Consider the following 26,938-nt stretch of genomic DNA (forward strand, 5'->3'; position numbering starts at 1 on the left):
CCGCAAAGCATTCCCCAGGAGGACAAATATCTGGATATCTTATAATGCTGCTCAGAAAAGCATCTCACAATTAAGCAGTGCTAAGTAAAATGTGTCTATTTTCCAAATGACCTGATTTTTATCGATATGAATGTGCATCCTTGTCAATTTTGGGAAGCTCCATTCCCCTGAAATATTTTTGCACAGATGTCAAATGAGTTTCCTCAGTTTAAGATCTGTAATAAATTGGCTTTATCTTCTAGATCACCACACACAACAACTTTTCCACTAATTACATGTTGCCCGTAGCAGGACAGAGAGAGATAAAACTTTACCTAAATGAGGTAAAGTGGGGGGAGTGGGGAATGACAGCTATAGTAAAGCTACATAGCTCCCACTAGTACTAAATCTAATTAAGGTAAATGCTAATTGTATTTGTGTATTCATTAGAAACATGTCAGGAATGGATCTCTTTCCAACATGAGCAAATACCCACTGCCAAATGAATGGGCACGCTCCAGCCCTAGCCCTCCCTTTTTGACACTCAGCACATGGTCATGATTGTTGATAACATGACTTCCTGCCATCTTGAGAGGACAAACTCATGAAAATACATAATGTGAAGAAATTGCCAAACTCTGCCCTGCCTATATACCTATAGTGATCCTGTTCATTTACAGCACTCCTCCCAATCGTGGGATTCAGCCAGTTTGCACCAGTTCGGCAGAAACGGTAGCTAATTTTTTGTTGCCCAGGCCCAGGACGGACTTCCGAAGTGGCATCCACACAGAGACTGGGATTGTTCACATATTTGAATCCCATCACTGACTCCTTCCCTCCTCCCAAATATAACTTACTGTGGCCTTTGCCCAAATATAACTTACTATGGTTGCCCAATCCCAGTTGAGTGTAATGGCCCATAATAAAATACGCATAGCCACACACAAACTTTTTACAACTGAAACAATTAGTAGGTACTGTACCCATGTGGTGGTACTGTGAGAAAAATCTCTTGGTGAAACCATTTTCTCTGTTGGCTATTAGCTGAATTTCCAACATTAAGTCTACCTAAGAAGAGCAAAATAACAGAGCACACCATTGGCTAATTCTGGTCAAGAAGCAGGACAGATGCACATACTTCTCGGCCATCCGCCGTAGCGTTTTAAGAGAGGCCTGCATTTCGTCTTCAGACAGTCCAACAAGCAGCCCATTGTCCTCGACACCAATCTGGTACACAGCCTCACCACGGCCTTCTTGTAGTCGCCACTTCATTTGCGTTACTAGATGTTCAAAGCGGTATTGAGATGGATTAACTAACTTCAGCTGTCCAAAGAAAGAAGTAATTATAATCATCAGTTAAGATGGTCTGATGGGGCTGAACTTTTTTTTTCAGTATTTTCTCCACAATATTCTAATATTTGTTAGGCTCCATGAAATTAAGCAAAGAAAGTTCAGTGGAGAAGACGACTAATGATTTTTCAAAGGCACTCTAAAATAATTGAATAAAAAGTTTATTTTATTATTTATTTTAATTCCATTTATATCCCGCCCTTCCTGTATAAATTTAAGAATTTATATAGGGTTCAGTATTCAAATGTAAAATAGCCAACATATCTATAAATAATGTTTTGGCAAAAATCATTTTTATTTTTCTGTTATTTATCTTTCTCTCTCTTCCTACACATGGAACTTACAGAATTATTTGGTTAGAACTGTTAAATGGCTTGCATGAGAGACTCACCTTGTATTCTATGTTCCCATCTTCTGCCTACATATAAGAAGAAGAGATCTTAAATTAATGGCTAATGCAATGTTCAAAATTTCATATACAAAACCAGACATCTCTTTTGACAACTAAATATAGTTGCCAGGGACACAATGACAAAGCCAGTTTAAATTATAGTAGCTAAATCAAGTCACTTAACTACGGTTCTTTCATCTTTATACAAATGAGGAAGTTGCACTGAATTTATTTATTCAATTCAAACATAATTAACAAAATAGTCTTTAATCTTAAAAATACAAAATACAAGTTAAGAAAGAAAAGAAAAATATAAAATCTATAAGAAGATATTTACATTTTATACATATCCATTGTTACTGGTTTACTAATGAATTCATTACTATATGACCAATACAAAATATTATTCAAAGACATCACAAAATCTCTGCCATAGTATCACATATTGCATCCTTTGATTAATAGAAAATACTTTTTCAAAAACAGATAAATCATACATTACTGAAAACTATTCTTTGATATCCAGAATAACTTTTTCAATTTCTCAATATAATTCCCCTTAACCACTTTCAGGCATGAAAATTACGGTATTATGAATCATTCAGTACAGTTCAAAGTACCATTTGTTTTACCTGCACCTAATGCAATTTATGGACTAACATAAATGCAACAAAAATTCAATAAGGATCTTAATAAAATGTTTCTATCAACTATAATAAATCAAACCATGCAGAAAGTTTCAGAAATTATTATCTCATAAATGACAGGCAAGTTTTAAATAGACTCCTGACTCTCACTCTGTCTTCATGAATCTCTTCCAAAGGTACAATTTTCAAATATCTTTGGGTTTCCTGTTCTGATATTACTCACTAGATATTTTCTTTGGAAGTAAATACCATAACTGGCATGCAGTACAGCTTGTACACTGGTTTTGTTGAATATTGGTTTTTATATCTTGTCTGTGGATTATGTTATTTATTTTTTATATGGTCCTACAAGTTTTTATATATCTTAATACTGTATTTTTTGCTTTTTGTATTGCTTTTAATTGTTGTAAGCCACCCTGAGTTCATGCATTTCAAATGGGCAACTAAATAAATAAAACTAATTTGTTTCAGGCTTTAAACACAGATTAACATGTATCACTAAAAGACTGGATTGGTAATTGATGTTTTATTAAATATTACTGAAGAATATCATAAACAGGAAAATTTGAGAACTGAGTAGAGATGAAACAATTTACACTCTGTTCATCAACAATCACATTTTCGCACTAACATACTTTATTTGGCCCTGCCCCAAAGGTGTTCTGCTATACATTGTCAAACAACTCTAGCAAATAACTAATGTTCCTTATGACCTGAGTGTAATGTTTGTTAAGTGAGAAAGTAATAGTCAGTGTGAACTATGTCATGGCAGATCTAAGGAACAATAGCTCCTCTGAACTTCCTTAACAAGTTATGCCGATATTTTTCCAGAAGCTGTTTCTATCTGGTTGTAATAGTGAGCGCTTAAGATTACTCATAAAACTCATAGTAAGAAAGACTATAATCTTTTTCTAAAAACAGGTATGGGACATTGATTCATATCCTGCTGATCTTGAATCAGGAGAGGGAGCTTTTAATACTTAGGAATTTAAAGGGAACCATTATAAATCAAATTAACAATAACATAAAATGTATCTACTCTAGTTTAATTTCTTCCTAAAATAATTAACCATTTTAGATCCAGCATCATTCTCTCTCTAGCAAACTTTCCTTCCTGTATCTAAAGTTCTTTACATGGAAAGAACTACTGTTTTCAAGCTTAAAGTTTAACTATGGTGTAAAAGGGCTGGTGATGGGAAATACTTAGCAAAGAATATCCTGCAATTAGATGTTCCCACTTTGGAGATTAGACTAAATACATAATTTATTTACATAGCACAGGTTTATTAATATGGCATTATTCTGCAATGTATATAAACACACACACATCCAAATTCATGGAAGAAATTATGCCTACAATACACATTAGCAGTTTTGAAGGAGCACTAATTATTCACTGGGTTGCTGTGGAAGTGAAGAAGGAGAAACAGGTTCGGGCATGCCACAGCAATACTTCATGCTGTTAACTGAGGACAGAAAAATATATTGCAACACTGAAAACTTAGGGACAGTGTAAAGAATAATTCTTATCTTGTACTGGAAGAACTCAGTGTTGTAAAATATGAAGCAAAAATGTGAATAAAAGTAGTTATTTTCGTGTCTTAGATCATATAGAAAGTAAAACACTGATATAATTGCTGACAAATAACCAAGAGAAACAGGAATAAAAATGAAATCACACTGCACATTCACATCCATATAAATAACAAAAAGTAGGCTTAGCAGGATGGGCCTAGGATTATATTGAGTGTGTGATTATATGAACTTTATTCGTCCTTTCATTAAATTCCATTTTCTACTTTCATATATTAATGCCTAGTTTGCTAATTTGACTTTTTATATGGCCAACTACCAACATGCCAAATTTTCACAGTATTTTTTTTAAAAAAAGGCTACTTAAATTTTAAAATTAAAAGCATCCTCATTTAAGACCCTGTTCAAAATATGTTTCAAGATCTTTAAAACCTGGGAAAGAGTCATCTGTTCCATTTGATAGTCCCAATTTGCCACCAAATGAGTCAAGGAAAACAATAGGTTAAATAATTGCAAATTATCTCAATGAAAAAAGTAATACCAGCACTTTTTATCTCACTCGGAAACATATTCTGAGATCTTAAATTTGTCTGTATCGTACAACCTTAGATTGCAGGGAAACACAACACTTATGACTTTTCTAGACATTCGTATGCATGTCCTTTATAAACAAATTCAGAAAATCATCTCCATACTGGTTACTATAAATTTATTATAGTCTCTAGATATATTGAAATGTTTATGTATTGTTTTCTAGTGAATCAGCCTATTGAAACAGCTATCAGCTACAACAGTCTTTACCATTAACAGAGGGTTGATTTTGAAGGTGAGGGTGGGCTAAAAAATTAGGATAAGGAACTAGTCCCTGCTATCCCACTATCTGGCAAAGAGCTCACTGTTCAGAGTCAAAGATTTACACACATATATATATATATATATATATATATATATATATATATATATATATATATATATATACACACACACACACACACACACATACACACACACACACTATCTCTCTCTCTCTCACTGGAGGAGAGCCTAATGCTGAGAAAGATCGAGGGCAATAGAAGAAGGGGACGACAGAGAATGAGGTGACTGGATGGAGTCACTGAAGCAGCAGGCGTGAGCTTAAATGGACTCCAGAAGATGGTAGAGGACAGGAAGGCCTGGAGGAACATTGTCCATAGGGTCGCGATGGGTCGGACACGACTTCACAGCTAACAACAACAACAACAACAACAACACACACACACACACACATATATATATGCCAATAATCTCTGCTGAAATTATTCTAGAACCTAAGCTTCAGTTTAGAAGCTTCTTAATTGCTTCCACATTTGATCGGCCGGCTACACATCTCAAGAAACGAGCAGGAACGTATAAATTTCAATGCAATCTTAGCGAATCAGCATCAGAAAAGAAAAGAAAAAAAAAAGGAGAATGAAGCGACCTTCCGGGAACAAAAAAAAAAAAAATCCGAATCGCTTTTTGCCTCCTGCTGTTCAAAATCTCGGTCCCCAAAACGTCCGCTTCTCCCTCGAATCGAAGGCAAAAGCTCGAGAGCGCCGGCGGTAGGTATCTCCTAGCCTAGCGCGAGGGCGGCGGGAGAGCTGTCAAGACGGCAGGGTTCTAAGCCACATCAGTCAAAGGAGCCCGAATGGAAGCCGAGAGGGTGTGCGACAAGTAAAGACCGAAACGAAACCCAGCGGTACTTTTAACTACAAGAGCGCTTTCCCTCCCCCCCCCCCCAAAGAAGCTGCCCTCTTGGGATACATCGGTTCTTCCCCTAAACCAGGGGTCGGCAACCTCGGCTCTTTTATGACTCGTGGACTTCAACTCCCAGAATTCCTGAGCCAGCATAGCTGGCTCAGGAATTCTGGGAGTTGAAGTCCACGAGTCATAAAAGAGCCGAGGTTGCCTACCCCTGCCCTAAACACAAATAAGCTCTTTGCTTTTCCCCAGCAGTCCCCTTAAAACGCCGGGAGCTCCAGAGTCCCACTGACTTCCAACTATCAGCATCTTCGTCCTAGGCAGAACCTTGGAAGACCAGCACCCTCCGCTTCGTGCCCGAAAAAGCTCCCGCCGCCCCAACTTCGGGGCTCAGCAGGGTCTCCCGCTCACCTCCGGAGGAAGGTAGGGGGGGTTGTTGGCCTTGCCACCTCGGTATCTCCCGTTCTTCTTCCTCCCCTTGGAAGAACCGCCGCCGCCGCGGCCTCGTAGGGCACCCCCGTTCCCTCCCCCTACGGGCCGGCAGCACCCCCCAAACAGCTCGGAGACCCGCGAGTCCATCCTGGGCCAGCCGGCGGACCCACGGCAGGACTTCCGCCGCCGCGGAAGCCTCTCGGCCCGGGACTGGGCTTTTGACGGCTACCCTCCGCTCTGACGCTTGGCGTCAGAAAGAAGCGCAGGGTACCACGGGAAACAGTGCCCCAGCGGCAACACAATTGGACTACAACTTCCAGCGTCCTCTTTTCCGTGGAAGGCAGCGCTTTTTCGGACAACTACACGGGCGAATAAAACGGGCTGCGAGAGCCCTCTCTGATCACTTTGCAGGAGGCGAGCCGAGTTAGCCTCGGCAAAACAACGGGGAGCCTGGTAAAACATTGCAAATTGCGTTAAAATGCATGCGCTTTCGGGCTATCAGACTCCTATTTTTATTTTATTTTTTTGCTTCCAATAATTTCTCTGAACAGAAGGCAGGACTACAACATCAAGCAACCTCGGGGGCGATTAAATCAATTTAAGGGTTGTTGTTTTTTTGTAGCTTTTTTAGTTGTTAATCTGATTCTTACTATCATATCTTCAACCATCACAAAAGCAGACTTTCAACAGAAACATAATTTCAGAAAATTTAAATAGGAAAAAACCCTTAATTTTTCTAATACAATTTCCAGTGGAATGTTTTTCATTTTACATTCTTTGTTTTGAATTATGATGTGACTGTGCCATATAATAAATGTTATAATTGCCTTGATAGCTAGCAGTAATACACTATAAACTTGCGACCCCCAGGGGAAGAGCCTTCTCTGTGGGAGCGCCAGCCCTGTGGAACCAGCTCCCCCCTGAGCTTCGGATGGCCCAAGATCTCCAGTCCTTTCGCCGCGGCCTCAAAACACTCCTTTTCCACCTGGCTGACCTGGACTGACAGGGATTTTAATTATGTTTACAATTTTAACTCTAATCTTTAATTTATTTCAATTTTTAATTTTAATTTACTGTACAGAGACCTTTAATTTTTGTTGTTGTTAGCCGCCCTGAGTCCCTCGGGTGATAGGGCGGGATATGTCCCATTAATAAATAAATAAATAAATAAATAAATAAATAAATAAATAAACAGTACAGCATATTTTTAATATTGTGTACAGTAATGTCATTTCAGTCACAAACTAATAGGATTAATTAAGTTCACAGATTTAATTCCCCAGTTTAAACAAAACAAAGCACATGTTTTAGCCTAGGCGTAATTTAATTATAAAAGCAGCTAAACTGTAGATTCTATCATGTAGTCAGAACAGATGCTTCTCCCACTTCAAATTAGTGGGGTATTTTATTTACAAATACAATCACAGCCTCTTGTAACACCCTTAATACGAGATTGCTGTTAGGTGTTGGCAACATGTTGCATCAGTTGGAATGAATTGCCCCGTGTAGGAAACACATTTCATCAGATTCATATACAAACAGAGCATGATTAATTTATTATGAAAACGAAGTAGAAATACTGAAAGCATTAGTCAGATTGACAGGGTAACTCAAGTTCAACTGTCACCTAGGATTTCAGTCGCAATCACACTATCATTTTAAAAATGCACAATGTTTTTTAATTTCCTCCCCAGAACTTGTTGAAGTTTGTCATCATAATGAAGTGATGGGAAAGATATTCCAAGATTCTCCTATCCCAATATATTTTAAAGTAATGAATAACGGTATACCTCTCAAAATATTTATCACAATGGTTAGTCACAAGTAGCTATTAAGAGTTAAACCAGGAGGTCCTGCATTTAGCTCTCTGGCCCAGGCTGAGGATTAATCTTATTTTAACTGGGGTTTTATTTATGCAGGGACAAATATAATTTTTTTTTAAATTTGTTTTTAACTTTTGTATCTTGGTTTTTTAATCACCCTGTAAACCGCCCTGAGTCCTTCGGGAAAGGGCGGTATATAAATGTAATAAAATAAATAAATAAAATAAAAAAATTTATCTGCGATTATTAACTTTCATTTGGGCAAGATAAAATGGGAAGATTTAAGTTAAGTGGTGACTTGAAACGGAGGCAAATTCGCTTTTTGTATTTTCCCGGAAGAGGGGGAAGTCAGGTCATCTTACTTTCGGCAAATTATTTGAAGTCTAAACTTTATCAATGAAGGAAAACTCGTTTCGTTCCGCTTTTGAGCCTCGGCCCACAGGCAAAGTTTAAAAGTTTGTTTGGGGGCGGGGATAATCAAGGCAGCTCTTCTAAGGATCATGCAAATAGCTGCCCTTAACCTAAGGTGACCCGTGTAGCATCTATATTTTAATCACACCATAAAGTCAGACATCAAGACAGGCCTGGCAAGCGAGACTGGCCAGCTTGACCATTTCAGGAAAAGCCGCAGAAACATACAATCTCTAGCTCAGGGGTCTTCAAACTTGGCCCTTTTATGACTTGTGGACTTCAACTCCCAGAATTCCTCAGCCAGCTTTGCTGGCTGAGGAATTCTGGGAGTTGAAGTCCACAAGTCATAAAAGGGCCAAGTCTGAAGACCCCTGCGTCTAGCTCAGGGGTAGGCAACCTCGGCTCTTTTATGACTCATGGACTTCAACTCCCAGAATTCCTGAGTCAGCTATGCTGACTCAGGAATTCTGGGAGTTGAAGTCCATGAGTCATAAAAGAGCCGAGGTTGCCTACCTCTGGTCTAGCTCATTCAGTCAGGCAAGGGCGCTCAACTTACCCGAGACAAAGATGGCGCCAGGAGAATCGGCCCGCGCTCCAATGACGTATGGGCAACGTTCCCATGATGCTCCGTGAAGGCGGCCATTCAAACCGGAGTAAAGGTGAGGCACACAAGATGGCCGCGGCGATAGCAACGCCACGAGAAGGTGAGGCTGCAGCGCCACCCGGGTGCGTTTTTCCCCCCCCTTTCGAGGCGTCTTAGGGGCGGCGGGGGCTTGGACAAGGCCTCCCTTCCGCTCCTCGGGCCTTTTTCTTTCCTTCTTGGGCAAGCAGATGGGCAGCCACACAGGACGTTTACCTCCCTCTTCTCTCCTCTCTTGCAGTCGACCCGCTGAAGCCCGCCGAGACCAGTCTAGAACTCCGCGAGGAGGCCGCCGCCGTGTCTGTGACTGTGGCGCTGACGACTCAGCCGGTGGCTCCGGCTCCTGGGGGCGCCTTCTCGTTGTCCGTCGTCTTTCCCGGCTCGGTCACCCGCGAAGGATGCTCCCGTTTCACCTGCGAGCTTTTAAAGCACGTCCTGTACCAGAGGCAGCAGCTGCCTTTGCCTTACGAGCAGCTCTCCTGCTTCTACGGGATGCAGCAGCTGTCGAAGCCCGCTAGCCAGGTGAGACAGGGCGGGACGGGACGGGAAACGATCGCTGCTGCTCCCTCCAGTGAACGGAAAGACGGGCTCCTCGGCTTTTGCTTGAGGCCAGGGTGAAACCGGCATTAGGCCCGAATTGATGGTCTGGGTTACGGGGAGTCTGTTCTCTGCCACTTTTCCTCTCGTGGGGGAAAAAAAAAATCTCGGGGACCAGCATAAATTTGGTAGTAGGAAGGGTGGAATTTCGCATTTTAAAAACTATGAGAGCCAGAAGGGATGTTTTAATTTACAGCATCTGGCACGCAGCATCTAGCCAACACTGACTGTTCTTGAAAAAGCTTAATGGCTTACAAAACTAAGCCCATCCAAATATCAGGGAGCACTGTGTTCCATAAGATAGGTGTCGCAGTAGAGAAGACATGCTTACATGGTCCCAGTAAAAGGTACATTTTAAGAGAGATCCTGGAGCATAACTACCTTGTCACGTTTATGGAATGAGCAGGGAATACAGGTCCACTATTGAGCCCAGCATTTTTGTTGCTTGAGACATTTGTTAAGTGAATTTTGCCCCATTTTATGACCTTCCTTGTCACAGTTGTTAAGTGGATCCTTGCAGCTGATAAGTTAGTAACACGGTTGTTAAGTGAATCTGGCTTCCTCATTGACTTAGCTTGTCAGAAGGTTGCAAAAGGGAACCACATGACCTGGGACACTGTAATTTTTATAAATATGAGTCAATTGCCAAGCATCTGACTTTTAATCACATGACCATGGGGATGTTGTAATGGTTGTACGTGTGAAAAACTGTCATAAGTCTCTTTTTTCAGTGCCATTGTAACTTTGAACAGTTATTAAATGAACTGTTGTAAATTGAAGACTACCTGTATTGGAGACAGCCATTCCTACAAAAAAACCAATCCTGCAGTATGTTCCTGGAAGTTCACTGGAAGCTAGTGCAGATGTTATATTTAGTAGAAGTGTTACATAATTAAGGTTAGGCATGTGAATAATTACTGACATTGCTGCATTCTGGATCAGTTGTAACTTATGATCTTCAAATGTAGGTGCATTATGAGAATCCAAATGTAAGGTAAGCATAAATGATAGTGAGAAGGCGTTCTACTCCTACTGTTTTCCCAGCTATCTAGGAAAGGATGCAATTGCTGCAAGTGATAGAGCTTTAGAAGGACCTTCCTAGCTATGATAGCCACCTGATATTTGAGGAGGAGCCAAGAGTCTATGAGGATGTCCAAACTGTATACCATCTTGGTCTGCTCAGAATGCTACTGCATTCAAACCCAAAGATGGCGTCTCCCCAACTCTGAGAGGTCCGAAACCTATAATCACTTGGTTTTGCAGGATTAAGCCTGAATCTGTTCCTTCCCATCGCCTTCAGACCCTGAGGAAGCATCCTGACAGCATCATTTGGTTGGCTTGAATTAAGATGTATAACTGGGTATCATTATCCTACTGACGATATCAATCTTGTACAGCTGGAGGACTTCAGTCAGAGGCCTTGTGTTGATGTTAAATACAAGGAAGATGACAACTGAATAAATATGCATGTATCTCCATTTATCATAGCAGTAGATACCTTTTCTTTTAATAAGCTGGGATGGGGTTCTAAATAATATGTGAATACTTTGCTTTGAAATAAAGTGTTTCCTTATTCCTTTTATGCTAAATTATGCATCTCTTAAATCCCCTAATTTCATAGGAAAAAGACATGGTCAGGAAGGTTTATCTGAAAGATCAGGACAAAAAAAAGTGCCAGCAAGTACTGAATGATCTTGAAAGTATTTTCCAGCACTTGGAAATCATGTTCAGTTTGACACTGGTCCCACGAGTTCTTATTTTGCTTGGAGGTACAGCTGTTAACCCCAGAGAGCTCTATGAAATCAACTTACAAGATATATCCATGAGTGACACCGAAGAGAGTTTATCAACCTCAGCCTGTGTTCGCAAGCTATTCCGTTCTCTTTTCATGGCAGATGTGTTCAGTGAGCTTCAGGCTATTCCCACCATGAGTGTCATTGTTATGGCTCAAGGGCATCGCAACTGTGGTATTGACTGGTTTAGACCCAAACTAAACTACAAAGTGCCAGCTCGAGGAAGGAAATTGACTGTTAACTTATCATGCAGCCGTGGAAATAGTACAGCCCTTTCCACCTGTGAAGAAATAAACTCTGCCTGGGATGATTATATATGGTTCCAAGCTCCAGTAACAATCAAAGGCTTTAATTATTTTTCTTGATAAATATTTAAGGAAAAGTTCTTAACTAGCTATGCTAATCTTTTGTTTCTTCCATCGCAAAGAACAATTCCCCTGTTTTAAATTTCTTCTTCTTTTAGAAGTAATGTTAAACTGCAGTACAGAGCTGAAAATGTACATATGTCTATGATAACAGAAAGTACCTCTGGAGAACTGATTCAATTTATTGCCAAAGCCTTATGGACCCCTTAACCTATATTCTGTGCTGCATATTTTACTATAAAAGGATACTTGAAAATACTTGAGCCAGTATATACTGATTCAATACTGAATTTCCAGTGGAATATGTGCATCTATGCAAATTTGATGTATTCGTGTGTTTTTTCCAGAAATACAATGAAACCTGCATAAATTGCTACTTTTTTCAATAGTGAAAATTGTCTAAAGATTGATTGTAGTTCAGGACAGCCTAGTTGAACACCCCTCTGGAGGAATAATGGCTATTTAAAGTTTATATTCTCTACAGCAGATTTATGATACTGTTAGGTACATTCCTATTTCAAGCAGCAATTCAGACTGATGTTCTCTAAATTGACAGGTGTGAATTTAGAATTACATACATGCTTATCTAAGAATGATCTCCAGGGTTTTGTTATTTTTTTTCATCATACTTTTGGAATACTAATCTGCCTCTGATTTTTATTAGTAGAGCGTAACATTTTAAAATTACCCGTTATGGAAATAGAACTTGTGTTTAATTGTTCCTATAAATTCATTTTAAGATAGTAAAATTTGGTTTTGATTTCCTGTTCAGTTGGATTTACCAATACTGTCAGAAATAATAAGATAGATGAAAAAAGAAATCTTACTCCCCTAATAGCTATTGCACATACTTGGATTGTATGAAGACAGATGAATATTGGGCAAGAGTTATGAGACAACATAAGAAAGACAGGTGGGACAATACAGTAACTCTGAAAATGGACATGTTTCTTAACCAGTTGTTCTGAGGCACAGAAAGATGTAAGGGGCTTTTGGAGGCAGTCTTAAATGTTTTCATGCCAAAGTTTAAATCTGGGACAGATATAGCAATGGCCAAGCACACTGAGGCTGTGGCATTTAAATAACCACTCTGCTTAAAGTGTTTTATTATATCTACACTATAACGGATTGTCTTCCTTTTATGTCATTGTGTACTATAATGTAAGAGAACCAATCTGAAGACATAATTATTGTATGTTCGAATACGTCTGTGGTTAGAAACAATATGCTGTAGAGAAAATTACTGCTAAGCTTGTAAGCCGCCCTGAGTCTTCAGAGAAGGGCGGGATATAAATGGAATTAAAATAAAAATTAAAAATAACCATATCTAAAAAATGAAATTCAACCTTTTTTTCCAAGTATTAATTTGTAAAACTATATAAAATGATCTTTTTAATTATCTGATTGTGAAAGTGCTGCTTCACTGAACTATAAAAATACCCGCCTTATTTCAGTTTGTATAAAGAAGTAAATCTGAACACGAACCACTACTTTGTAGAAACCTTGCTTTAATGTCAGTATTGTCCTTTTTAAAATCTTATATGACTAACAGCATCATACAGAAGAAGAAAATCTAACTCTTTAATACTTAAAACAGTAAGCATATTTTGCTGTAAGTAATTCAAGCTGCTCAGAAACTTGCAATGTTTGGTTGATAAAGCATTTTCTGAAAAATGCTACATCGTTTAATTCAGATGTTCCACCTTCTTCACAAATTGTTTGATGTCTTGAGCCAAGAGCTCTGGTTCCTCAAAGGCAGCAAAGTGCCCTCCCCGGGGCATGTAGGTATAAGTGACAATGTTCTTAAATTTCTTCTTTGCCCAGGAGCGTGGGCAATGAAGAAGTTCATTTGGGAAGGCAGCAATGCCAGTTGGAACATAAACTGCAACCCTGCGGTAGAAAGAGAACATATCTAAGAGACCATTAATTACATTCTCTGGGACATCCTACAGAATTAAATTCTAGGCATTCACATCTAATTTAGTTTCAAAATGAAAACAATTTCTTCCTTACTTGGCATCAGGAGCAGTATTTGGATCCCCGGGGAAATTCTCTTTATAAAAACGCATTGAAGGCACAATGGAGGAAGTCACCCAATAAATCATGATATTTGTCAGAAGTTCATCCAGAGTGTATTTTCTGAGAAGGGGCATCACATTTTATTAGTAGGGCTTAAATGCATATTAGTCTGGGTCACAGGTTTATAGCAAAGAGTAAATAATTGACCAGCAACTATTGGCTGATGCTAAGAGAATTCACAGGATTAAATACTTGCAACTCATCTGATATAACTTGTAACTGTTCATATTTCAGCAATATGCTCCAAATCTTTCTAAGCCAGCAGTCATATATTTGCAATTTCTCTTTTTCTTCTAACATAGTTGTTATAGATATCCTACCTTTCCAAATTCCCATCTTCCATGTTGAGGAATGATTTATCTGTCCATGTGGAAAATTTCTCTAGAATGTATGCAGCAAGACCTACAGGGGAGTCATTTAGGCCACATCCTAAGTGAGAAAAAGCACATTTACTTTCACATTACTTGCTTGCATTGGAGCTAGAAAGTCTACTGTACTAAGAAGATTTGTGAGCAAGAATTAGGGCTTTGGATTTTAACCAATTCTCATTTTGACATCACTATGGTAGCTTAATTCTTTTTGTAAGTATGAAACCAACTTGACTGAAAATACTATCTTCTCCAGTATTAGAAATATTGAGTGTTGGGTTGCTGCTAAACACAGCATGCTGATTCTCAAAGCATCCACATGCACTTTTTTCCTATGGAAGTAGAAATTTGAATAGCATCTTCTGTGGGTTTAGTTACAGATCTGAAATTGCTTTTGACTTCCACTGTCTGGAGGTAACATGACCATACACAATGCAATCTGTAATGCATTATCTACAGCTGAAATAATGCCATTTCAGATTCGTAGAGCTCAACTCTGAGTTAAATTTGAACAAGGATATCTAATAAGAGTTCTGAAGAATTGAGGAAAAAATGCTTCGAAGTATATAATCAAATTTGCTGCAGATCTTGGTATCTTATACTGATACTAATTGAGACTAATTATCAATGTGTAATTTTTAATGCAACAGAAGAATGAAGTGTTAAATTGTAATTTAAATTATATTATTTGTTGTCATATTCCAACAGTCAAAAAGGTGATTGCAGTCCGTTGATTTAGATCAGGGGTGTCAAACTTGCAATGTCACGTGATGTGTTGCGACGTATCGCAACTTTTTTGCCATTGCCAGCAATGGGGTGGACATGGTTTTGCTATGATGCATCCGGCCTGCAGGATGGCAGTTTGACACCCCTGGTTTAGATGATGCATATGCGACATGGAAGATAATATATGTCTTCTTGTGTAGGGGTGAAAATTGAAAATGCTTTAAGATTGTTGAATCTGCAATTTGGAATTAATTTTATTCAATCTAACCAATTATTCAACATACCCCTTGTGCTTATTTTTGGTTTCAGTTGTTAAAAATGCATTAAGAAGATAAAGATTTTCCTTGTCCAGTCATGTCTGACTCCATGCCCATCTCTATTTCCTAGCCATAGGAGCCATTACTGTACAAATATACTTCTGTGGTCATGTGGCTGGCATGACTATATGTTGAGGTGCATGACAAGCCATTATCTTACTACCAAAGTGGTATTTATTTATATATTTACATTTCCATGCTTTCAAAGTGCTGGGTTGGCAGGAACAGGAGCTCACCCTATCACATGGTACTTGGGTCTCAAACTGCCAATCTTCCGGTTGACAAGTCTAGTGTCTTAACCACTAGGCGACCGTGCCCCCTTAAAATTCTATTGGAAATATAAAAATGAATGTGTCTTGATTTTTTTACTTTTTGAAAAAATATTTTATATTCCAAGATTTGTGTGTAGAACAACATGACTGAAACTTGCTGATTCCTTGCTTTAGTTGGTGCTAGTTGCCTTTCTTAAAATGTTTCGTACATTAAATTCATATTTGTTTTAGTTTATGTATGAGTTTTTGATTTTTCATAAGGAATTGAGTTTACTAACCTGCTGTATCTGGTTTGGTGGCCTGGATATGCATATACCCAGATTCACGCAATAGATGATATATATGCTTAAAAAAAGGGAACATGCGCCGTGCGTCTTCTCTGGTTAGGCCCACCAGCCATGGTACATAGGCTCCCAGTAGTAAACCTAGCAGGTCTCCCAAACCATATTTCGATATAAAGACCATATTGGAATGAAGTCCTTTTACAGATCTGAAATCAAGGAAAAGAAAGTGATCCTAAATATGCTTACTCGGTGGTAAACGAGATACATTAGTAAAAGTATACCTTGTTTCCCCAAAAATAAGACCCAGTCTTTTTTTTTTTTTTTTGCTTCCAAAAGAGGCACAAGATCTTATTTTCACCAGGGGTCTGTGTCTTTTCCACTCACCTCTGGCACCGACAGCCCCACCCAGCCAGCCCACTTCTTCTGCGGCCAAAGGAGCAGCTTCATTCTGCAACAGAATGGAGCTCTGGCCTGCATCTTATAGTCAAAGGCCTTTCCGGAAGGCCACTGCAGCAGAGAACCAACCTATGGATTCAATCCATAGCTCGGTTCTTGGCTGCAGAGGCCTTGCAGAACCAAGCTATGCATTGAATCCATAGCTCGGTTCTCTGCTGCAGTGGCCTTCCAAAAAGGCCTCTGACTGCAAAATGCAGGCTTGGGGACTGCTGAAGAAGTGGGCTGGCGAGGCCTGGCTGCAAGGTAAGTGTGTGTGGGGGGCACATGGGGCAGCTCCAGCCTCCCACCCCTGCCCTAGCTTGATTTTTAGGCATGCGCCTTGCCCCAAAACTAGGGCTTATTTTCAGGGTAGGTCTTTTGGGGAAACACGGTGTGTAGCACGTTTAAAACAAGCAAAATCGGGAAGAATGTAAGATATGTGAGAAAACTGATACAGGTAGTCCTCGACTTAAAACAGTTACAACAGCACTGAAAAAAGTGATCTATGACCATTTTTCACACTTATGATCATGGTAGCATCCCCATGGTCACGTGATTTGCATTTGGATGCTTGACAACCAACTCACATTTATAATAGTTGCAGTGCCCCAGCATCATGTGATCCACTTTTGTGACCTTTTGACAAGCAAACTCAATGGGAAAACCAGATTCACTTAACAACTGTGTTACTAATTTAACAATGGCCATGATTCACTTAACTAAGTAGCAAGAAAAGTTGTAAAATGGGGCAAAACTCATGTAACAAATTTCTCGCTTAACAACATATATTTTTGGCTCAATTGTGGTTGTAAGTTGAGGACTACCTGTATTGACAAAGGATGTAAAAGGCAACTAAAATTATTGTTTTATTGTAACATCTGACATTTTTCAGTTGCTTCCTCTGAGTATAGTTAAACAATCTAGAAATTCTTCATGAAGAAAAAAATATTCTTCATGGGGCTAGAATCCACAATCCACTTTTTAAAATTATTTGTTCTGATAATTTTCAGAATATTTTTTATAATATGTGTTATCTTTCCAGGAACAGATTAAAGAGTCATGATATGGAAGAACAGTTCCTGTCATGTATATATATAAAAACACCCAAGTGAATGACAGATTCCAACCACTTACTTTGGCAGCATCTGTGCCATGTTCATGGTGATTTTGGAGCCCCAGTCTCCACCTTGCAAGTAATATTCCTGGAAACCCAATCTCTGCATCAGCTTGTGAAAAATCCGAGCAGCAGCTATTGAGTCAAAACCTGTTAGTTGGGATAAACGTGATATTAAAAATGTGTTTGTCTTGAACTTAACATATAATCAGAAGAAGCCAAAGAGAATAAAATTCAGATTTGACATCAGAAAAGTCAACATTCAGTAAGTGTATGGGAAGCATTTCAAATTCACAGGATTCCTGAACACAAAAACTACTAAAACCGATTTTATTATGACATAGCTGAACTTCACTGCACGGCTCAGTTTAATCTGTGGCATTAACATCGATGTGCCTTTCATCACTTGTAGCGTTCATAATGCAAGAAAGCCTGTATGTGTCACAAGAGCTGTTGTATATAGTCAGGTGACCACTAGATGGCACAAGTAGACACAAGAACTAACTGCTGCCACCTACCGGCAGTAGTTGTGTAACATGGATTTAGCAACCCCAGACACAAACTAGTACTGGTAGTTGGCCAATAAATAGTCTGTACCTTTTGCATTTCATTTCTCTCTTACCTCATTTTGATAATCTCTTCTCTTCCTTATACCATCCAAACCAAGGCCACAATAAATTTACTAACTCTTAAAATGCCATAAGACTATATTAACATACAGTTTATATAGCCATAGAGTGCCCAACATGTTAGAACAGAATAGAGCTGGAAGGGACCCCTGCTCAAGCGGGAGAACCTATACCATTTCAGACAAGTGACTGTCTAGTCTCTTCTTAAAAACCTCCAGTGATGGAGCACCCACAATTTCTGAAGGCAAGCTGTTCCACTGGTTAATTGTCCTCACTGTTAGGAAGTTTCTCCCTAATTCCAGGTTGCTTCTCTCTTTGATCAGTTTACAACCATTGTTTCTTGTCCTGCCCTCTGTTGCTTTGGAGAATAATTTGACCCCCTCTTCTTTGTGGCAGCCCCTCAAATACTGGAATACTGCTATCATGTCGCCTCTGTTTCTTCTTTTTTTTAGACTAGCCAAACCCAAATCCACATTCTTCATATGTTTTAATCTCCAGGCCTTTGATCATTTTAGTTGCTCTTCTCTGAACTTTTTCCAAAGTCTCAACATCTTTTTTATAGTATGGTAACCAAAATTGAGGGACGCGGTGGCTCAGTGGGTTAGGACGCTGAGCTTGTCGATCGGAAGGTCGGCAGTTTGGCGGGTCGAATCCCTAGTGCCGCATAACAGAGTGAGCGCCTGTTACTCGTCCCAGCTTCTGCCAACCTAGCAGTTCGAAAGCACGTAAAAATGCAAGTAGAAGAATAGGGACCACTACGGTGGGAAGGTAACAGCGTTCCGTGCGCCTTTGGTGTTTAGTCATGCCGGCCACATGACCACGGAGACGTCCTCGGACAAGCGCTGGCTCTTCGGCTTTGAAACGGAGATGAGCACCGGCCCCTAGAGTCGGAAACGACTAGCACGCATGTGTGGGAGAACCTTTACCTTTACCTTTTTAACCAAAATTGGTTGCAGTATTCCAGGCTTGGTCTTACTAGGTTTTTTTTAAAGTGGTACTAATATGTCACATGATCTTGATTCTATGCCTCTGATCATACAACCCAGGATTGTATTAGCTTTTTTGGTTGCTGCTGCTGCTCACTGCTGGCTCATAGTCAAGTGATCGTCAACTAGGACTCCAAGGTCCCTCAGCCAGGTCTTGCCCAATCTGTACTTGTACCTTTGATTTTTCATGCCTAAATGTAAAACTTTACTTTTCTCCACACTGAAACTCATTTTGTTGGATAGGGCCCATTGTTCAAATCTGTCAAGATCTTTTTGGATCTTCTGGGGTGTTGGCTATTTCTGCCAGTTTGATGTCATCCGCAAACTTGATGTGTTCCCCTTCAATTCCCCTGTCTAAGTCATTTATGAAAATATCAAAGAGTACTGGTCCTAAGATGGAGCCTTGTGGTACCCCATTGTTTACTTCTCTCCGTGTGGATGTAGTTCCATTGAGGACTACTCGCTGAATACAGTTTGTCAGCCAGCAACAGATCCAGCTGATGGTGTTGTTGTCTATCCCACCTTTTTTTAGCTTACAAAGCAGCAGGTTGTGGTCTACTTTGTCAAATGCCTTACTAAAATCTAAGTATACTATGTCCACAGTGTTTCTTTGGTCTATTAATTTAGTCACTTTATCAAAGAATGAAATAAGATTGGTTTGGCATGATCTGTTTTTGACAAACCCGTGCTTTCTACTGGTTATAACTGTATTTGCTTAATATTACTCCATGTTCCTCTATAAAGAAAAAAAATCACACTATTATTTAATTATAATAAATTAAAACTGTTTGCTAGGAAAATAACTTACCCTGCTGGTGGGGAGGCTCAGAAAAGCCATAGCCCGGGATGGATGGACAAATGATCTCAAAGATTACATCTTCACTGTTTGAAACATGACTGGATGGACCAGTAAGCAAAGGAATGATCTTGTAAAATTCATAAAAGGAGCCAGGCCAGCCATGCACCATCAGCAAAGGTCTGACAATTTGGTCTTTTGAGATATGTGATGGTTTCACACGAATGAAATGAACTTCTATCCCTGTTGGAAATTCAATACAATTAACGGTGAGTGCTAAACGAGAGCCAGTTTGGAGTGCAGTGGTGAAAGAAACTGGGAGACCATGAGTTCTAGTCCTGCCTTAGGCAAAAAGCCAGGTGGGTATCCTTGGGCCAGTCACTGTCTCTCAGCCTAGGAAGGGAGAAATGACAAACCGCTTCTGAAAAACCTTGACAAGAAAAATGCAGAGACCTTTTCCAAGCAGTCTCTAAGAATTGGACGTGACTGAATGGAACAACAATCTCTTCTCCCCCCCCCCACTATTGTATACCAGAGAAACTTATACCAAGTTTAATGTAAAATTCAGAAACAGGCAGGACCAGAGATATTTGTTACAGGATATATATATATATATATATATATATATATATATATATATATATATATATATATATATATATATATATATATATATATATATATATATATATATATATATATATATATATATATATATATATATATATATATATATATATATATACACAGTAGTTTAGTGGGGAAGAATTTACCTTCAATAGTAGTTTTATAATGTGGGTACTGGTTAAGGATTTTAACTTGTTTCTGCCAGTCAAACTGATTTCTCCAATAAGAGACCACTTTCTGCAAATAGTTTGAGTTGAAACCATAATGAAAGGCAGCTCCCTCTAGTGGTGGGGTATAGCGAATGTGGTCAAGCCTCCGGTACAAATCCTAGAAAGAGAGAGAAAATTTCTTATGGAGATGATACTATATTAGATATTTTAAAAGCACGTTTTTGCTGGAAAGACAGCTGTTTGTATTTTACTTGAACTCATGCAACACTGGACAGAACTGTGGCTGCATGATATTCTACATAGTAGCTAATGAGACATATAAGTATGCATACATTAAACAATCTATAATGAACGTCTGACATATATTTGACGTGCCAGATTTAACATAGTTATTATATAGTGTGAGGTAAATGATGCACAATAATATAGAAGGGCAGACACAAGGTATGTTCATAGTTAAGTTGCAGTCTGCCACTATGGGACTGAAGCCCTGTCTTTATTTTCCCCCCAGCAAATAAAGGGGTTTGGGTGGGTCGATTCTCCACTTGTAGCCACCATCTTGACTCCTCTAATCTTCCACGTGGATCACTCTGGCAGTATAGTTAATTCTCAAAATCTCTTAAGTTCGCTCATGCTCGTTCATACCTGGATTTCTTTCTCAGAGGTTTTCACTTGGAATGGTCTAATCATTTGATCTTCTTGACTTCTTGATGGTTTTTCACCTAAGCCCCACCATCCCTCTCCTATTTCTAGGGTTTTCATCCTGCGCCTCGTCAGGAGCCAGTAAATCAGGAGGCTTCCACCTCCTATAACACAAGATACTGTGATCACATTTTTCTGAGATGTGTCAAAAGACCTACAAAACAATCAAAATAACATAAGGTAGAAGCTAAAAGGAACTCTGATGAAAGAAGAAAAATGACAATTTGCAGCCAGCCCCTGCAGATAAAATGATGAGCTTGTGAAAAAAAAAGATTCCCCCAAAATTTAAAATATAAATGAGTTTCAAGATAACAGATCATTGAAATAGCATGGATTATATTTGCACAGGGATGTCAGAGAATGGATCAAAAGAGGCAGGATTGATAGCCACAAGCATGAGATCAAAGCTCTATACTTTTTATATATCTTGCATTGAGCACAGTAGCAAAGGGATGGGACTTCAGTCTTGTGGCCACTGTGTTTTTAACCCTTCCTTAATGACATCGCTGCATCTTCATACAATTCTGCCACACTTTCATGCTGATGCTTGCTACACAACAGAAATGGCGAACACAGGTTTTATCAGTAAGGTAAGTAGTGGCATCTGAAATAAAAATTGGGGAGCAGAGAACATACAATGGGTAAAGTGTATATGTCTTGTTTGTTTTTTTCTTGATTGATATATGGACAGGCAAGTTTGTCCCTGATTTATTTTTTTTTATTTTTTATTTTTTAATTCCATTTATATCCCGCCCTTCTCCGAAGACTCAGGGCGGCTTACAAGCTTAGCAGAAGCCTTCATTCTATGTATATGCCTGCTTATTAGGGCTTTCACACACACCCCAAGCGGCATTATTACAAAGTCAGCTTAATTGCCCCCAACAATCTGGGTCCTCATTTTACCTACCTCGGAAGGATGGAAGGCTGAGTCAACCTTGAGCCTGGTGGGATGCGAACCTGCACTGATTGCAGGCAGCTTGTGTTACTTAAGGAGGCATTAGCCCACTGCTCCACCAAGGCTCTTTATCAACTCCCCTAGAAAAGCCAAAGCAAAAAACAACTGGTTGTCTAGAAGGCTACAGATTCAATGACTGAAGAGCTTGACCATACTGAGTCTCAGCTCAAGCCACAGAAATACATCAGTATTTCTCAAATGGGATGACTTGTTGATATTTTGGACTAACGCGCTTCAACAGATATTAATCTGCATCTGGGCAGAACTTCGAACTGTATTGGGTGTGCAAGCTAGCTGAGTAAAAAATCCTTGAAAACTTGTAGCGATTTACAATACTGTAGTTTATTAAAGGTATCGGCTTTCAAGCTTTGGATTGTTCACCCCTCATGAAACATAGCTACTATGGCTTTTTCAAATATTTAGTAATAAAGGGTGAACACTATCAGTGGAAAAAAGCATGTAAATTTCCAAAAACAACAGCGCAATCCTTTATAGAGAATAAGCAATAGCTACACATTGGTGTGGTGTGGGGAGAAGATTATCTACCTGAAGAAGAACCTTAACTAAATGAATGATCTATTGAAGCCAAATAAACCGTGCACATTTCATTTTTGAAAACCTTACTCAAGTGTCTTCTTCAAGGTCTCTTCAAACAACTATTAACTTGGCACATGATTTTGGATTATATATTTACTTTTTGTGCAATAGAAAAAAGCCTGAAACAGCCCTTTGCCCTGGGATCAGTGGCATATGAAGAAAAAAAACACCAGAGAAATTATTTTAGTTTTCATCCAAGCAGAGACATAATAATAGCATATCATCTATATAGTGTTTAAGAATTTAAAATGCTTCTCCTTCTCATCTTTAAACTTAATTCTAAGGTACTGGTATTATTCCGAAATGTTAATTGAATATAGGAAAGACAGTGACTTATGTAAGATCATTTAGTGATTTATTTAATATTATTTAGTGTTTTCCTAGCACAGGGAAGGAATCTTTTATTTTCTGTAATGTAGCTGGAAATATTTCATGTAGGGTACTTTTCTAGGGCAACATTTCCTTAATCTTTCCAAATTACTTTGAAGTCAGAAGTGTGATTGTCTTCACTCCTATAGTGCTGTTTCAAACTGATCAATAGGAGAGAGGAAAAATGGTCATTTACTGCTCTCATTCCTAAATTACCATGAACTCTGGGTTAAGAAGATTATTCTTTCCCCACTTGATTTTTTTTCCTGATTTCCTGCAGATTCAGCATCTTCTTTTTTTTTGGATCAACCAAGTATTGATCCATTGGTTGCAACAGAAATTGACCAACTGGCTTGTTGCCTGAGCCTGACATTATAGGCTGAGAAACTGTGACTGGTCTAAAGTCACCCAGCTGGCTTTCATGCTATGATGATACTAGAACTCATAGCTCCTGGTTTTTAACCTGGTGACTTAATTGCTAGAAAAAAAAATTGGCTCTCTCTTATTTCTCACTTAATGTCAAAATGATTTTTGAAATGTTAGCAACCTCCGGGATCTATCTATATTGTTTGATTAGGAAGCTAAGTCCTACAAGAGCCTCTGTCCTGTCTCTGCTGCTTCTGTATCTTTTCATTAATAAATGGAGCTATTCTGATTATGCATTTAGTGTGAATGTATAAATCAATTGGATGAATTACCCCCCTCTTTTGCTCTTTATCACCTGGCAAGGAAAACATCACCTTCCCACTGTGTACAGGAGTAGGTCTAACCACAGAACTCTGTCATTGCTATGCTCTTTTCTATAGCCTACTCCTGCATTCCATTCAATTTCATAAATTTCTAAAAAAACATCAATCACTAATGGAGCTTTGTCATAAGTAGATCTTTTACTTATGGTTCCTGCCTTCCCTACTTCTTTTCTTCTCGTTATATATGCCAGGGGTCCCCAACCCTGGGTCCAGGGACTGGTACTGGGCTTAGGCATGCCTGCAACCGGGCTGCACAAATAAGCAAAGCCCCATCTGTGGGATGCATGTAGCACACAAAGCCATGCCCCCTCTCGCCACATAAACGGTCCCTGGTGCCTAAAAGGTTGGGGACTTCTGATATATGTAATAAAAGCTGATTTGTGGATTCCTTTGTACTCCTTTCAGGAGCAACAGGGATAGGGGAGAAGTTGGTGTCATTGTTCCATTTTTACATGATTTCACCTCGCATTAAACTAATAAGAGCTAGGGAGATAAAATGCTTAGCCAACTGAGCAGTTTAGCGTTATTGTGATTAACCTTAGCCTCAAGTCCTGCTCTATCTGTCTTTTGAAGGCAAGGACAGAATGGCAGATGAAAAAAAACACATGACCACAGACCAAAGGGGAGGCACTGTGTCTGAAAACCTGAAACTGCCGATACATCCTGCTTTGATCTCATTCACTAGTCTAGTGAGTGCCTGACGTTGATGCTGATGGCCCTTGGAGGCTGTATCTTTTTTTGCTATGTTTCTGTGATGTTGGTTCATCTTAACCACAGGCCATGAATAAAACAGGCTTAATTTAACACTCAGTGTGTTTTCCAGGTGCAATTCAAGGAGCTGGTTTTCAGACATCATGCTTTAAGGAATTTATTTATTTTATTCAATTTCTATGGCTGATTTTCTTTAGTGACTCTTGGTGGCAAACAAGTAAAAATACCAAATATATATGTGGTAACTGGAAAAAAAAAGAGAGAGAACTGTAGATGTTACCATAACCATGAAATGGGACTTTTCACAAACTTGGTACCCCAGGCCCAGGCGCATAATCAGGCCTGGGCACACAAACAGTTCTTCAAGGCTTTACAAAACACCAACAGGTTTGAGTGTATCCTAATCTCTGGAGAGAGATTGTTACAACAAGGGTTACAGCAGAAAAGCAACCACTCCTAGCCAGCTAACATTCCTTGGCTGTTGGAACCAGGAGCATACCCAACCTGCCAAACTGGATTGGATGGATAAAAACAATTTGGAGAAAACAATTCCTCAGGTAACTGAGTCCCAAAGCCACAAAGGGTTTTGAAAGTGACAACCAACACCTTGAATTGCACCTGAAAACACACTATTAACCGATGCAACTCATGTAGCAGTTGTGTCAAACATCCAACACCTTTGACTACCTAGACAGCTGCACTGTGCACCACTTGAAACTTCTGAAGGCTGTTAAAAGAGCAACCTCATGTAAAGCATGTTGCTGTGGATTATACAAAAGAATATCTCCAAAGAATTTAGCTTTTCAGAGTCCTTATGTGGTTAATTCAGCACCAAGGAATTTTAGGAATGTTAATTTGAAGCAGACTTCAAGTTCACTTCCTCAGTATTTTGCAAAGGGAAAACTACAGTATGGTTCTTCCATTATATCCTCAGGACAAAATGTACTTTCCTTCATTTCATGCATATATGTATGTTTCATTATGTCAAGAGGATTTATCCACCATTTTTTTCTATGCATGTTTACATAAGAGGCAAGAGTCAAAATATACATCTACAGCCTGAGGATGCAAGCACTGCAACTTTATTGCTCCATAATAAAATCTTATCGCTTTTATAGCACCCACAACAACTAGAAGTGGCTGCCTTGATATTGAAGATCTCCCCTCCAGCAGCAGTACGATCGGTGCTTCTTCACTACCCAACTGGCTTCTTTGGTAGAAATCCAGGCAAATGTAAACTGCCTGTCACTCAAATGCTGCCCTCTCCCTAGTTTGCTTGCCGCTTTTTACACTCACCGGACAGTCTGCAGAAACTCCTGCCACATGTCTGCAACTAAGAAGAGCCACGAATAAATTCAACTTAGCTTGTGCTGGGTTGAAATAATTCTGGATACTTCCTGCTTCAACTGACCTTTGGTATGTGAGCTGAAGGATATCGACTATGAAGTTAACATAGTCTCTTAGTGCCACCTACCGTCTAAAACCTTGTTTCCATGGTTGCTTGTGAAGACACACATCTTGGATCCTATGATTACTCATTTGTTTTTCAAAGAACTTGGGCTGTATTTCTCAAAGCAACCACAAAAACAGGTTGTTGGATTAGATTTAAGGCAACTTAGGTTCAGGTTTTACCCTCAACTATGGAAATTCATTGAATAGCTATGGGCAGATCACCATCATTCAACTTACCCTAGCCATATTTTGTTTTGGCAAAAAATGAAGGAAGGAGTCTTGATGAAAGCCATTCTTTTTTTTTCTGGAGTAAAGGCAATATATAAATTTAGCAAATAGATCAACTATCTGCTTTCTCATTCTTGGCTTTTGTAAACCACCCAGAGTTGTGTGATGGTTTTGGGGTTTTTTTTGGAGACTGTTGGGGCAATGAGCTGACTCTGTAAGCACTTAGAGAGGACTGTGAAGTGGTATATAAGTCTAAGTGCTATTGCTATTGTTGAATGAACCTTTATTGTCTAAGTACAACCATGTATGCATTGAGATTGGCTGAGCCTCCCTTCGTGACCCCCCCCAACATCTCACAGTGACAACAAACCCACCATCTTGTTACACCATGTGAGCTAATTGCATGACACACCGGCCTCACAAGTCAATCATACATAAAGTTATTTCCCGTTCAAGAACCTGACAGCCCATGGATAGAAGCTGTTCTTTAGCCTGTTGGTACGGCTGGCTATACTCCTGTATCTCCTACCCGATGGTAGGAGAGTAAAGAGGTACCGTCCAGGGTGTGAGTCATCCCTGAGAATTTTCCTCACTCTTTCAAGGCAGCGAGCCTTGGCGATGTCATCCAGTGGTGTCAGGGGACAGCCCACAATGTCTTGTGCTGTGCTCACCACCCTCTGTAATGCTTTTGC

The 26,938-nt window shown here is 39.3% G+C and overlaps 3 protein-coding genes across 5 annotated transcripts in view; 1 reads left to right on the forward strand and 2 right to left on the reverse strand.

Annotated features, from left to right (window-relative positions):
- The window catches only part of GTPBP2 (GTP binding protein 2), a 22,268-nt gene extending 15,653 nt beyond the window's left edge, over nucleotides 1-6,615 (reverse strand). For all 3 annotated transcript variants that reach the window (XM_081331521.1, XM_081331520.1, XM_081331519.1), the window contains exons 1-3: nucleotides 6,031-6,615; nucleotides 1,721-1,747; nucleotides 1,118-1,302 (exon numbers count right to left, since the gene is read on the reverse strand). In XM_081331521.1, coding sequence (XP_081187647.1) covers nucleotides 1,118-1,302; nucleotides 1,721-1,747; nucleotides 6,031-6,198 — 380 coding nt within the window. In that variant the 5' untranslated portion in view covers nucleotides 6,199-6,615. The remainder of the gene's footprint in view (nucleotides 1-1,117; nucleotides 1,303-1,720; nucleotides 1,748-6,030) is intronic.
- Nucleotides 6,616-8,852: 2,237 nt separating this feature from the next.
- On the forward strand, nucleotides 8,853-13,020 carry MAD2L1BP (MAD2L1 binding protein; the record flags this gene model as incomplete). The annotated part of the gene is given in 5 exon segments (XM_081313081.1): nucleotides 8,853-8,915; nucleotides 8,919-8,938; nucleotides 8,940-8,989; nucleotides 9,167-9,447; nucleotides 11,144-13,020. Coding segments are annotated over 5 exon segments (951 nt in total). The 3' UTR covers nucleotides 11,681-13,020.
- Nucleotides 13,021-13,137: 117 nt separating this feature from the next.
- On the reverse strand, nucleotides 13,138-25,973 carry LOC308659462 (epoxide hydrolase 1-like). Its single transcript, XM_081313080.1, has 9 exons — nucleotides 25,863-25,973; nucleotides 21,129-21,339; nucleotides 20,460-20,640; nucleotides 19,699-19,929; nucleotides 17,296-17,425; nucleotides 15,721-15,932; nucleotides 14,080-14,188; nucleotides 13,694-13,819; nucleotides 13,138-13,570 (listed from the first exon to the last, which is right to left on the reverse strand). The coding sequence occupies exons 1-9, from the start codon at nucleotides 25,889-25,891 to the stop codon at nucleotides 13,366-13,368; spliced, it is 1,434 nt and encodes a 477-aa protein (XP_081169206.1). The 5' UTR covers nucleotides 25,892-25,973; the 3' UTR covers nucleotides 13,138-13,365.
- Nucleotides 25,974-26,938: the final 965 nt, after the last annotated feature.

The sequence above is a fragment of the Vipera berus genome (genome assembly GCF_964194415.1).
Source record: "Vipera berus genome assembly, chromosome: 1".
In the NCBI taxonomy this organism is placed as follows: domain Eukaryota; kingdom Metazoa; phylum Chordata; class Lepidosauria; order Squamata; family Viperidae; genus Vipera; species Vipera berus.